Consider the following 14,041-nt stretch of genomic DNA (forward strand, 5'->3'; position numbering starts at 1 on the left):
ACCCATCTCTGGAAAACATCCATTCACACTCGCTCACACTCACACACTACAGACAATTTAGCCATCCCAATTCACCTGTACCGCATGTCTTTGGACTGTGGGGGAAACCGGAGCACCCGGAGGAAACCCACACGAAGGCAGAGAGAACATGCAAACTCCACACAGAAACGCCAACTGACCCAGCCGAGGCTCGAACCAGTGACCTTCTTGCTGTGAGGCGACAGCACTACCTACTGCGCCACTGCCTCGCCCTGGAGAGACTATTTATTTTTCATACTGGAAATTAACTAACATTATTACTTAAAAGACTGTTAGCTCCAATTTGAACTGGGATTAAGCCAGATTCTGCTCTGCAATTTCCTGCTGCCATGATAATCTCCAAAAGATTGCTTGCTTAATTGTCCAGGCTGATAAATAAGAGAACAATAGTCTCACATGCACATTTGTTTTGTGTCCTGCAGCTGTGTTGACCTGCCGTCCTGATCAGTTCCAGTGTGGCGACGGCTCCTGCATTCATGGCACTAAACAGTGTAACAAAGTGCACGACTGTCCAGATTTCAGCGACGAAGCCGGCTGCATCAACAGAAGTGAGTAGCTTCAACAGTCTTCCGTTTGATTAGACTCTTCATCTCGCCTCTATTCCAGCAGCGTTTTTCACTGAAGATGAAAGACTAGAGTGAGCCCAATCATGCGGCCCCAATCAACTTAACATTCACACAAAGCACTTCGAGACCAAGCAGATGTACTCCTACAGGATGCCAGGGTTCTGTGGCACACTTCCCATATGGCACCTTCAATCAAAATCACCTTGAAAGATTCATTATTCCATGGTTATATCTGGTTATTTATGCATAACACGATTTATTTTGAGTAGGACATAGGATCATAATTCATGTCGGCCAATTAGTGCCCTGTGTTTGTATTTGGTTAGGTTTATGGTTACTATTAGGGCTGTGGTTGGAAGATCCGTCTAGGTCCAACCAATTATGTTTATCCAGGAAGATGTTAATTATTTTAAATAGTTCTTAATGAAACTTGTAATTCTCTTGTTTTCTTATCCTAATATCATTCCAAATTCCTTTTGTGTGACATTAGTAGACTTTTGTCAGGATTGCTGCAGATTTCTGCGATTCTGTGATTTAAGGCCTTAAAATAGTCTTAAATCAGAGAAGCTAATTTTAAATTCATATGATGATGGCATTATTTTCCATTTGGAGTTGTTTCCTTGTGTGCAGAGTCAGAATTTGCAGATTTTTTGTACTCAGGATGTCCGCGGGGTCTTAAAAAGTATTAAAAGTTGATAAATCAAGGCCCTTAAAAGGTATAAAAAAAGTTTTAATAACGTTCTTACGAGGTCTTAAATTTTGTTCAAGCTTTGTGCAAAATGATTGACCCCAAAAAGGCATAAATAAATGTATTTTCCTCAATCTATGCAATTGGTTCGGGCCGGGCTCGTCCGGCCAAGCTTCTTTGTCCGGGGGATGTCACGTAATTTGTGACAAACGTGGGAAGGTAATGTGACGCTCTCCACATATAGCGAAACCATCGCGCGAAACAGACTGCAAAATGGAAAAATGTACATTTGCGTACTCCTGGTTGGAGAAAGATGAGTTTAAACAGTAGCTGAAGCCTGTCACTGAAAACATCCATATAATTTATTCTTTCAAGCTTTGTTTCTTCTTAACTTAACTAAGTTCAATTGCACGGTTGTGCTCCATTGATTTATTTAACTACAACTGTTTATTAACAACTGTTTAAGTTTAAGGTTTGATACTGATTAGAACTTGAAGTGGTGATGAGGTCTTCAAATATTCTGAGAAGGTCTTTAAAAAGTTTTAAAAAGGTATTGGAATTACCTTCAGGATTCCTGCATATACCCTGTTTCTATTTTAAGACATAATCTGAAGATTTATGCAGAATGATTTCGAGAGTAACAAAAAAATTCACACATGATATAAAAAATGATAATGTTTGAAAATGTTTAAGGTTTACAGTGCAAGTCTAATTAGAGCCACTTGTTTGGTAAATGACGTCAGTCTCTCATATAAAATCTCAATAAATATACATTTAAACACATGTGCATAAATAAAAAGATGAAATGATATGCTCACCAGATGGACATTTTTTGAACTCTTATTCAGCAATGCATAGGTATATCCAGATTTTCATTAAATGCCACCTTTAAACAGGGCTTATAGCTCATGCACTACATTCCAAAATGTCCAAAGCCACAGATTTCCACAGGCTTTAGAAGATTTTGAACTTATAAATGGACTTTATGGTGCTTTTATGTGGTTGACAGCCTCTTTTCACTGTCTGTTGTCATCATGCAGCAAAAAATACAACAGTGTCATTTGAAATTGTGTTTGGTGTAACAGCAGTTCCCACTCTACATAATTCAGATTGTTTTTGTGGTACTCTTGAAAGATCAGAAGTGTAAGAACCTGTTATTTTGTGTCATTCACAGCCAACAAATGTGAAGGGCCGCTGAAGTTCATGTGTAAGAGTGGGGAGTGTATCGATAGCAGCAAAGTGTGTGACACTATCAAGGACTGCAAAGACTGGTCTGATGAGCCTGTGAAGGAGTGCGGTGAGTCTAGCTCTTGTACATAAATACATACATACATACGTCCTCAAAAAGAAATACTTTGGACTTTTGTTGCAAATATAAGATCTTTCTATTATATTATTTCTATATTAGGACGTTTTTACTTTATATATTATATTATTCTTTCATTCATTCATTTTCTTTTCGTCTTAGTCCCTTTATTAATCAAGGGTTGCCACAGCGGAATGAACCGCCAACTTATCCAGCATTTGTTTTACGCAGCAGATGCCCTTCCAGCTGCAACCCATCACTGGAAAACATCCATATACTCATTATACACACTCTAAATTGTCCGTTATGTATGAGTGTGTATGGATGCTTCCCAGGGAGTTGCAGCTGGAAGGGTATCTGCTGCGTAAAACATGTGCTGGATAAAATGGCGGTTCGTTCCGCTGTGGTGACCCCGGATTAATAAAAGGACTAAGCCGAAAAGAAAATGAGTATTATATTATATTATATTATATTATATTATATTATATTATATTATATTATATTATATTATATTATATTATATTATATTATATTATATATTTAGAAGTTTTACTATTTTTAAATAAACAAATTGTTTCAGTTTTAATTGTAATTTAATCAACACAGACTCATTCCTAAAAATGTAACCCTATTTACATTTCTGGAGATGTGCCATTTCTGGAGATGTGCTTTTGAAAGAACTATGTCTACTAATCAGTAGACAGCGGCCTCTGATGGATTTAGTGTACATGAAAACAAGAGGTGAAATTGGCATTCGCAAGAGAAATTTGACATCTGAAAAAGCGTACACAGCGGCCTCTGGTGGATTTATCGAAACAAAAACTGCAAAAAGAGTATCTTCTCTGACATATTTTGCGCTCTCCAGAAACGTATATAGCAGTACATTTTCAGAATGATCCTGGATTGAATTTAATGCTTCTTAATTTTTATAAGGTTTTCTAAAGTTTTAGGTTTAACTGTTTTCATTTATTTATTTAATTAAATTAACTTTGGTGGTTCATTCTGCTGTGGTGACCCCTGATTAATAAAGGGACTAAGCGAAAAGAAAATGAATGAATGAATGAATGAAAGAATGAATTAATTAATTAATAAATGAATGAGTTAATTAACTTTTTAACTGTTTAAGCGAAAGGTAGCACTAAAAAAACAAAACAGATCTTGGCATTTACTAAACATTGTTTGTTTTAAATGTCAAGCCTAAACAATGCAATACTTGCAATTAACTTTTTTTTATTTAGGACACAGCATGTTTTAGAAAATGTTTTTTTACAAATAAATATGGACAAAATACAAATAATTAATTGCTGTATGATTAGTTTTATGAAGGGAGGCCAAAGGTAAAACTGTTTGAAATTGTATGAATACAGACTTTTAGAGATGAAGATATTTGTTTTCCATAAGCGAGTATCAAATGAAGTTGCCCAGAGCAGGTCATTTATGGTCAGCTTTTTCTTTCTAACTAGTAATGCTGGATTTGGAGAGGGAAAAGTGATTCTGGACCAGAATTGGAGCTTATAGGCAGTGTTGGCTTATTAGTGTAGGCTTCTGTTGATCAAGGGCCAACAAGCCATAGAGCGATCATTATGATCAAAGCAAGCGTCTTCCCTTGGGTGCCATCATACAAGGAGAACGTGCCCAGCATGCTCTCCTCAGAGAAAGCAGGTTTCCATAGATCTGCTTTTTTCTCTTTCTCTGGTCTTGTCTTTCATCACACTGGGGAACTGGACTTTTTCTTCAGTGATAAGCTGGAGCTGAAAAAGTCAGTGCATTTTTTTTTTATGTTAACCCATACATACTGTTGAAATATTAATCCTTGTCCATTATTAGTGCATTTTCTCTCCAAAAGTTATGATCACTTAGAATGTCTTTGTACATGTTTAAAACAGTTGTGGATATCTTTTAATGCCCTCTAATATACTCAAGGTGGACATCTATTGCATGCACTGTAAAAAAATTCTTGCTGGCTTAATTATTGTATTGTGTATTGTATAGCAGATGGAGAAAACCGATGTACACAATTGTTATTGTTATAGTACCTAATGCAACTATTTTTAGTGTTTAACATTAGTTTTAAACTGTTATTGTTATTAATTTTATTATCATTATATTACTATTTACATTTGGTGGTTCATTCCGCTGTGGCAACCCCAGATTATTAAAGGGACTAAGTCGAAAAGAAAATTATGAATGACTATTTACATATACACATTTACTAAATACACATCGATAAGTTGGACAGAGGTAGAAGCGGTAGTATTTGATCACATTTTCTTTTTTTAAGATGCAGTTATTTTTGCAGTTCCAGTTGGTTTTCGCAATTGAGATTGATATTAAATAGTTAGCCATTGTTCAAATATTGTTAAAAAATATTACAACCTAAATGTGTGTTGCTGTTTACAGTAATTTGAGATCAGCGTATATAGTAAATGCATTTTAACTGGACTTAATTCACAACCGGAATCATAAGTAAATATAGAAAATAAATGAAGTGCTAACACAGAACCTTGAGGAACCCATTACAAAGAAAACTGACCAACCTCCAGTATTTGTGCTTTTAGTCACTTAGATGACATTCCCTTAGTTGACATTAAACCAGAGATGCTCAAACTAGGGCCCGCTGGCCAAAGATGGCCCATGGTAATCTTTGGTTTGGCCCGCCATCCTATGAGAAGAGAGGGAGAGTGATACAAAGGTTGGGGCCAATGCCATCAACAGAGCTCGTCATTTCCATTTTTAACATAACCTTTTGTTCATTTGTTTAATTGAAACAAAAAAGCTAATGAAATGTTTCAAATAAAGGTACATGAATCAGATAAAAAAATTTAAGGATCTTTGAAGAGCAAATCAGATGTATTCAATGTATTCAGCATTGAACAGCATTGTGTTATAAATGGGTTTTTTATTATTGTCAGAAGTTTATTATAAAATGTAAAAAACATAGAATTATTAATACAATTAAATAATTATTTCAATTTATTTTTAAATAATAATTAATTAGGGAATTACCATGGCAATTTTAATGTAATAGTTTATTTAACTTCGGCTCACCACCTTCAATCAAGTTTGGTTTTTGGCCTTTCATAAGAAAATGTTTAGGCACCCATGCTTTAAACCATGACTTGCAGTATTTATTGGCATATTTAGTGACCTTGCAGGTAGTCAAATAGAAACTGCCCAGAGTAACCTAGTAACCGTGCTGTGGTTAGTTGCACATAGGTAAAAGCCATCTTTTTTTTCTTCATAACATTTAAAACCTAAAAGTTAATTATGCAAGTTAGCTTTAGAGATTACACACTTAACCTTCACACTTAAGAAAAAATAAGTTGCTAAGCGAATGCTCAGATTCTTTTCTAGCAGCTTGTGGTTGTATAGTAATGTGATGGATATGGTATTTAGGAAAATCCAACACTTTGATCATTCAGCTCACCTTTGAACACTCAGATCTCCCTGTTCTCATGGTTATGTTCACTATTTAATGTGAAACACATCGTCTCATTGAGGCTCTTCAGGATGCTATTCATTTCCTCCACTCTAGCAGATGAGATTAGTGCAGGCACCTGATGCTCCGAGCCCAATGCATTCTGGGCCCACTCCAAGTGGGCCACCGCAGCTATGCATGCTAAAGCACTAGGCCCGGCGCCAGGGATTACACTTGTGTCGCGTTCACCAGTGCATCCCTTTCTTGTTATACATGCATCATATGTGGACTAGAGAAAATGCTGTTTCTTGCTATATGGAGAACGTCCCCGAATTTCTCTTACCCACAGGCTTTGTCCTTCGTCCTCTCTCAGCCTGTCTTCTTTCATCGTTTCTTTCCCCTATTTTGCTTGAACTTCCCGTGGTGTTTCTGTCCCCCGTCTATCTCCTGCTGTCAGCTGCTCCTCAGCATTACCATCAGCTATTGTTCTCTTTCTCCTTTTCTTTTCCTCTCCTTCTTCCTTCACCTGTCTGTTTTACTCTGTCTGGGTGGTTTGTGGGCCTTGTGTAGTGTGTGAAAACCAAGACACATTATTTATTTGTTTGTTTGTTTATCTATTATTATTATTTATATTATTATTATTATTATTATTATTATTATTATTATTATTATTATTATAAAACTATGAATGATAGACAACATTTACAAAAATATATATTTATGTATTTATTTTTTATTAAGGATTTTCAAATAATAAAATAACCAAAGGCAATCTGACAAACAAACAAACCATCCCCAAGCGCTGCAAATTAAATAAAAATGTACAAATGTATGTTTAAAAAAAAGAAGATGATGATGATAATAATAATAATAATAATAATCTAAACTAATCAAAAGAAGCCAAAACTCTCTTAAAATAAAAATGTCAAAGTTTATATAGAAAGGATTGGAGTCTCTAAGTCTCCTGAATTTGTCCTGTTTGTGGTTGAGGTCATAGGTTAATTTTTTCAAAGGAAAAAAAGACTGACAACTGAGAAATCCACATGGAAATAGTTGGAATTTGAGAAGAAGACCATTTTAGGAATATACAATTCTTAGCTAGAAATGTAAGAGTTGTAAACAGAGGTTTGAGCTATGAGTTAAAAAGGTCTTTAGGAATGTCATTCAGGAAAAAAGTGAGGGGGAGAAATAAAACATTTTCCAATTATCTCCTGGATTGCAGAATGAACCCCTCTCCACAATGGTTGGATGTGAACACAGGACCAAAATACATGAAAAAATGTGCCCTTACAAGTTTTGCACTTAAAACAAAGGTCGGTACAGGCTGGGAACATTTTATGCAGATGAACATGTGTAAAATAAATTCAGTGGAAAAACTTCAAATTTGTTCACATATGGAAATTGAGGTACATTTTGGAAAAGTACCATCACAGATCTTGGACCAATTTTCAGGATTAAACAGAATTCCTAGGTCCCATTCTCACAGTGGTTTCAAGGAATCATAAACTAAGGAATAAGAGTAAACTAATAAGGAGTTAAGAAATAAGCCCTTTAAAAGGACGTACTGACAGCATGGTTTCTTCCAGTTCGCATAATTTAAAACGAAATTGGTTTTGCTTTAATAGAGACTCTATAAAATGCTGATTTTGAAGATATTTAAAAAGGTTTTTAGAGGGAATATCAAACTCTGTTCTAATTTGTTCAAATGATTTCACAACTTCGGGATAATATTTATTAATAATTTTTTTACATTATGTATTTTGCATTGTTACTATTATTATGATGATGAGCTACAGAATTTAACAAATATTTTGTTGTAATAATAGTTTCTAAAAAAATTCTAGAGTGTATTTATTTATTTTTATTATTATTATTATTATTCACTAAATTAAAACTAAAAATATCAATATAATAATGTATAACTCAATATATAGAGAAAGCATATTTTTATTCAGCTTTTATATTATTCATACTTTCTCAATTATTTTTGTCAGATTAATTGATCGATGGCTCAAGAATTTAACATATACTTTAATAATTATGTTTATTTCGTTATTTATATTTTATTATTATTATTAATATATATTGTTTTTTATAGTTATTATTATCACGATTACCTATTCATAATGTCATGATTTGCTGTTTCAGCATGTGCAAAAACAGTTTAAATAACAATTGTAGAAAGTTTTTTTAAAAATAGACATTAATATTAAAATTTTCTATGATTATTGTAGTAACTTTATATATTCATATATACAGTTGAAGTCAGAATTATTAGGCCCCTGTCTATTTTTTTTCCCCATTTCTGTTTAACGGAGAGAAATTTTTTTCCAACACATTTCTAAACATAATAGTTTTAATAACTCATTTCTAATAACTGATTTACTTTATCTTTGCCATGATGACAGTACACAATATTTTCATTCATTCATTCATTCATTTTCTTTTCGGCTTAGTCCCTTTATTAATCTGGGATCGCCACAGCGGAATGAACCACCAACTTATCCAGCATATGTTTTATGCAGCGGATGCCCTTCCAGCTGCATCCCATCTCTGGGAAACATCCATACACACTCATTCACACTCATACACTACGGACAATTTAGCTTTCCCAATTCACCTGTACTTTGAACTTGTGAGGGAAACCGGAGCACCCGGAGGAAACCCACGCGAACGCAGGGAGAGCATACAAACTCCACACAGAAATGCCAACTGACCCAGCCGAGGCTCAAACCAGCGATCTTCTTGCTGTGACACAACTGCGCCACTGCGTCGCCCTAAAAAATATTTGACTAGATATTTTTCAAGACACTTCTAAATAGCTTAAAGTGCTATTTAAAGGCTTAACTAGGTTAATTAGGTTAACTAAGCAGTTTAGGGTAATTAGGCAAGTTATTGTGTAATGATGGTTTGTTCTGTAGACTATAAAGAGCTAATAATTTTGACCCTAAAATGTTTTTTAAAAAATTTAAAACTGCTTTTATTCTAGCCAAAATAAAACAAAAAAAGACTTTCTCCAGAAGAAAAAATATTATCAGACATACTGTGAAAATTTCCTTGCTCTGTTAAACATCATTTGGGAAATATTTAAAAAAGATAAAATTCAAAAGGGGGCTAATAATTCTCAACTGTATGCTATTTATTTTTATTTTTTTCCTGCATTCAACTCAGAAAAAGCAAGCACACTGTAGATATGAAATTGAAGAGTGATATATGTGAATTCTTCCTGTCATCTTTAATGGAGGCAACCTTCACCCAATGCCCATATCTGTTTGTTGCTCGGAGAAGAATTATGGAGTGCAATACCAGCGAGACCTTTGCCATATTATTCTGTCACTCTCTCTTACAGATTTTCAAGCATTTAAGTCTAGTCTTTCAGTTAGATTCCACTCACCTTATCACTTTCTCAAAACGTCTTCACACAAACCAAAAGCTCAGCCTAGGGAATTGTTTGATTGTTTTCTTGTTTTTTGTTTTTTGTTTTTGCACATTCTGCTCATTCATTTGCACATTCTAATAGTGAAAGAAATATTACCACCCATATTCTTTTGTTTAAACTTAAGTAATCAATCTATAAATCTAAATCTATTAGTTGTAAGTCAGTGGCTCCTGTCACATTGACAGTGGCTGCAGATAATACATGAAGGGAAGTAAACAGTCTGTGCAAGAATTTTTTTTTATTTTTTTTATTTTTATTTCTTTTTCAATGTTACCCACAGCCTCATTTAACGATCTTAGCCTGAGGTCAAAACATTACTTTTTTTTAATAAGTATGTTTTTTTCAAAATATACTTAACATTTTGTAGAGTGTAAGAATACAAAGAGTATCAGGACATTTTTTTTTTACAATTAGCCAAAAAAAAAAAACAATGAAAAAATACAAATACAAGCCACCCCCAATACATGTTATAATTGTCACAAATTTTGTCAAAACATTTCTTATTTTGATGTTACATAAAGATAGTTGCAATGGTTGATGGTAATAATAAACAAAAACAATAATGTCCAGAAATGATGCACAAATAAATTAGATCCACAATGAGCGAAACTGTGATGCAAGATATTAAAATCAAAAATTTCAGCCCTCCTTTAGCATATGGTACCTGAAGTGTGGTTAAACTTACTCTTGGGGTTTTCTTATGCCATAAAAATGTCAAAACATCACTTTGAATTTAATAATTCAAAATGTTTAAATGCGATTTGAGAACGTTAAATTCAGTTACTAATTGTTGTTTATTAAATTATTGTTAAACTTTTTAAACCACTAATTGAGTTGACATTAACAGAGTTGACATTTTCAGTCATTTTGTGCTTTAGTTTAAGTTGCTAACCTCAAACCAGATGCCAATTCTTAAACAGAATTTATGCAGTTTTTGTCCTATTATTATTATTTTAAAAAAGTTTCATCAATGCCAACACTAATGTGAAGTTTCAGTCTGACGGTTTCTAGTGGTTCTCTCCAGAAAAAGAGAATAATTATCGTAGCTCTAAAGTGTGCGTGTTTGTGTCTGAGAGAATTTTTTCCCTGGTCTGTCATGATTGATTTTTTCATAATGTGTTCAAGTTTAGTCTAGAGAATGAGAGCAGTCTAACAGTCAGATGTGTCAGCTTGCCATGAGCTTGTACAGTTACGTTTCTGCCAGTCACTCTGATCTTTGACACCACCTTTCTTGTTTTTGTCATTTTTTCTCCATTACAGGACTGAATGAATGTGCCATAAACAATGGTGGCTGCTCTCACATATGTAAAGACCGGCAGATCGGCTTCGAGTGTCAATGCCCCTCAGGCTACAAGCTCCTGGACAAGAAGACTTGTGGAGGTAACATCAATATTGCTTCACATACTGACATTTTGATGCTGCGCAGCCCTACATTGTACCCACTTTCCCAAGAGCCAACATTTCGAGCATCTATGATTTGTTTACTCTCAGCGTCATCACTTTGATAGTCGTGAAATCCCCAGATGGCGTTTGCAAGCATCATTTATCTTGTCTGAGGACACTGCACTACAAAAGCCTCTGTTCTCTGTGTCTCTGCTCTGTTACTAATGCTTTTCTGATGGTCCTCGCCAGACATAGACGAATGCGAGAACCCAGAGGCCTGCAGTCAAATATGTATCAACCTCAAAGGCGACTACAAATGCGAGTGTTACGAGGGCTACGAGATGGACCCGGTTACCAAGACGTGTAAAGCAGTGGGTAAGACAGTATACATTAACATCTCCATCCATCACTTTTCTGAATAGTATTGCCAGATATAGCTGACTTTTTCTAGCCCAAAATCTTTCCAAAACCTGCCCAAAGCACAAAAAAGCGGCCAAAATATTTGAATAATTATTTAAATGATAAATTAACCTAGTTACTGTAATGTGAAGTGGGACGCTGACAAAGGAGTGCGGATCCAAATGCACGATTTATTATGCAGAGAATAGTCAGGCAGGCATCAGTCAACACAGGAGCAAACAGATATATACGGGCAATCAAGAGTCATAGTCAGTAAACAAGCAAATGGTCAAAGACAGGCAGCAGACAAGAATAAACAAACAAACAAAGCAAGTCTCTAACATGTAAGGCAAGGCAAGGAAAATGCATCGTAATATTACACACAGTTAAAACAACGCTCAGCACTGATGTGTGTGTCTGTGCTGTTTTTAAAGTCCATCTAATCAGTCTTTGAGCAGCTCCCAGCTGTGTGAGTGTAATCAGTTTTGATCTGGAACAGGTGTGTGTGTGTGACTGGAACTTGTATACCAGCAAATTTGTTGTCCGTTAGCAATCTTAATTAGCTGGATCGCTGGTGATCGTGACAGTTACTTTAGTTGTCATATTTGTTTAACCATACAGCAACCAACACGAGCAGTCACAGAACCACAATAGTAAAATTACAACATAACTTGATCACATCACAATACTGCACAATACCTATTGTTCTGTAGATTACACCTATTCACCTGTATATTGTAGATTTATTTGTTTAAAGATGATATTGAAATTGTTTGGAAATTCTCTGCAATAAACATCCTGTAAATTAAAATAAAGTATTTTAGATGTTAGTTTCAGTCTGTTCGTTTTAAGAAGTTCAATTAGCTAATGTGCTCCAATGTGTCTTCAGGACATCTGGTGAGCCTAAAAAAAATTCATATGGCAACTCATGAAACAATCACTTGTTTGACACAACAGAAGCAGGACACATGGATTCCTAGTATGGATTAAGGTAGATGTATAATGGCGTAAACGCATAAATTCATCCCATTTGGTGTTTACATTCTTTTGAACACGTTGAGGTGCTCTTGTCAATCAGGCAGAGCTTCTATGTTCGTTCTTGCTGTCAAAAATTATGGATAAAAGTTTTTATGATAAACTGCAGGCGCTGCAATTCAGTCAGATTTGTCCGGGAGTCAAATTTTGATACAACTTTCCTTCACCTGCTTGCCGGTGGGCTAACGCAGTTTGCGCTACACGTTGGTCACTACTAACTGAACAGAGTAAGAGCACACAATAGGTTTTGTTAAAAAAAATCAAAACAATTTTTTAAACTGGCCAAGTTTTGTCAACCCGCCTAAGCCATTATTTTCCCGCACAATCAAATATCTAACCACTCAATTGGGCTGGAAACCACCCAATCTGGCAACACTGTTTCTGAAACAGAATTTTCTCTTTTTATTTTACTTTATTTTTTTGCACGTTCTAATGTTGAGAGGAATTTTACCAGAAATATATATTTTTTGATTATTTAATTAATAGATTTCATGTTTGTCTAAAGAAATTTTTGATTTATTGTGCCTTTATATATTTTTATTGTGGTAAAGAGCTTTTTTTTGTCACTGACAGCATTATTAAAATGGTGAGCAGAATCTTACAGTGGAGTGCATTGTCAGTACTAAATCATTTATAAATAAGCAAATATCAGAGGAGGCTGAGGAGCAAACCAACTACTTGTTTTGCTCAAGAGTGAGTTATTTATACATATACATTATACATTATGTGAACCTGTACCACAAAACCAGTAAATGTTAATTTTTTTAAATTGAGATTTATACATCACCTGAAACCTGAACTAAATGTACTTTTCATTGATGTGTGCTTTATCAGGATAAGACAATATCTGGCTGAGAAACAACTATATTAAAGACCAGAAACTGAGGGTTCAACAAAAATGGAAATATTGAGAAAATTGCCTTTAAAGTTGTCCAAATTATGTCCTTATCAATTCATATTACTAATCAGAAATTTGCTTTGATATTTTTACAGTAGCAAATTTATTAAATATCTTCATGGAACGTAATCTTGTTCTCATATGACCTCTAAACAACAGCAAAAGTTCAGTGTTCTTGAACCGAGCAAGAATGGTTTTACCTCGGCCAGTTCCTCTGGAATCTATCACTGACTCTGATGCATGTTTCTATAAGTATGAAATACAATTTGTTTTGTTTATGTCTAATGGGCAATGTTTGCCATCATTATTCTGAAATTTATTCTAGAGCACACTTTTGGCTGAGTTTCATAACGTTGTATTATACTGTAAATTTTTAAGCAACTCTGCATTCAGCTGTTACTAATTCTAAAGTGATGTTTTTGAGTTAATTGTGGCAGCGTTTCCTTAACTTATAAGCTGTTAAAGTAAGATTTAAATCCTTGATGGAAGAAAATAGTTCTTTAATGTTTTTTTAAGACACCCAATCGTTGTTTCTTATTTGTTTACAAACCAGTTCTGTCGAACTATTGTATGAATTTAATGTACTGAAGTATTTTTCTCAGATCTGCTTTGTATTTTGCAAGTAAATTATTATTGCAGGCTCCTTGTTTGTCGTATAAAGAATATGGTATTGCTGCAGCATAGCATGTTTTTGGAATGGTGAGGGTTTGTGGACCTAATGAAGCTCATCTTTATTGTCCTTCATTTGCTTCACCAGCCTGCATAAAACTTCAGTGTGTTTCCAGCTCTCCCGATAGGCTGGATGACAGCTGGAGAAACACTGTCATTAAGTGCAGTGTGTAAAGCTGGCGAGCAAAACCGTTCCCTCGG

General features: G+C 34.7%; 1 protein-coding gene across 4 annotated transcripts in view; it reads left to right on the top strand.

Moving 5' to 3' along the window:
* Window positions 1–14,041, top strand: part of lrp8 (low density lipoprotein receptor-related protein 8, apolipoprotein e receptor) — a 292,418-nt gene that overhangs the window by 213,477 nt on the left and 64,900 nt on the right. For all 4 annotated transcript variants that reach the window (XM_056460108.1, XM_056460109.1, XM_056460105.1 and 1 more), the window contains exons 6-9: window positions 462–587; window positions 2,468–2,590; window positions 10,717–10,836; window positions 11,089–11,214. In XM_056460108.1, coding sequence (XP_056316083.1) covers window positions 462–587; window positions 2,468–2,590; window positions 10,717–10,836; window positions 11,089–11,214 — 495 coding nt within the window. The remainder of the gene's footprint in view (window positions 1–461; window positions 588–2,467; window positions 2,591–10,716; window positions 10,837–11,088; window positions 11,215–14,041) is intronic.

The sequence above is a fragment of the Danio aesculapii genome, chromosome 6, assembly GCF_903798145.1.
Source record: "Danio aesculapii chromosome 6, fDanAes4.1, whole genome shotgun sequence".
NCBI lineage: Eukaryota > Metazoa > Chordata > Actinopteri > Cypriniformes > Danionidae > Danio > Danio aesculapii.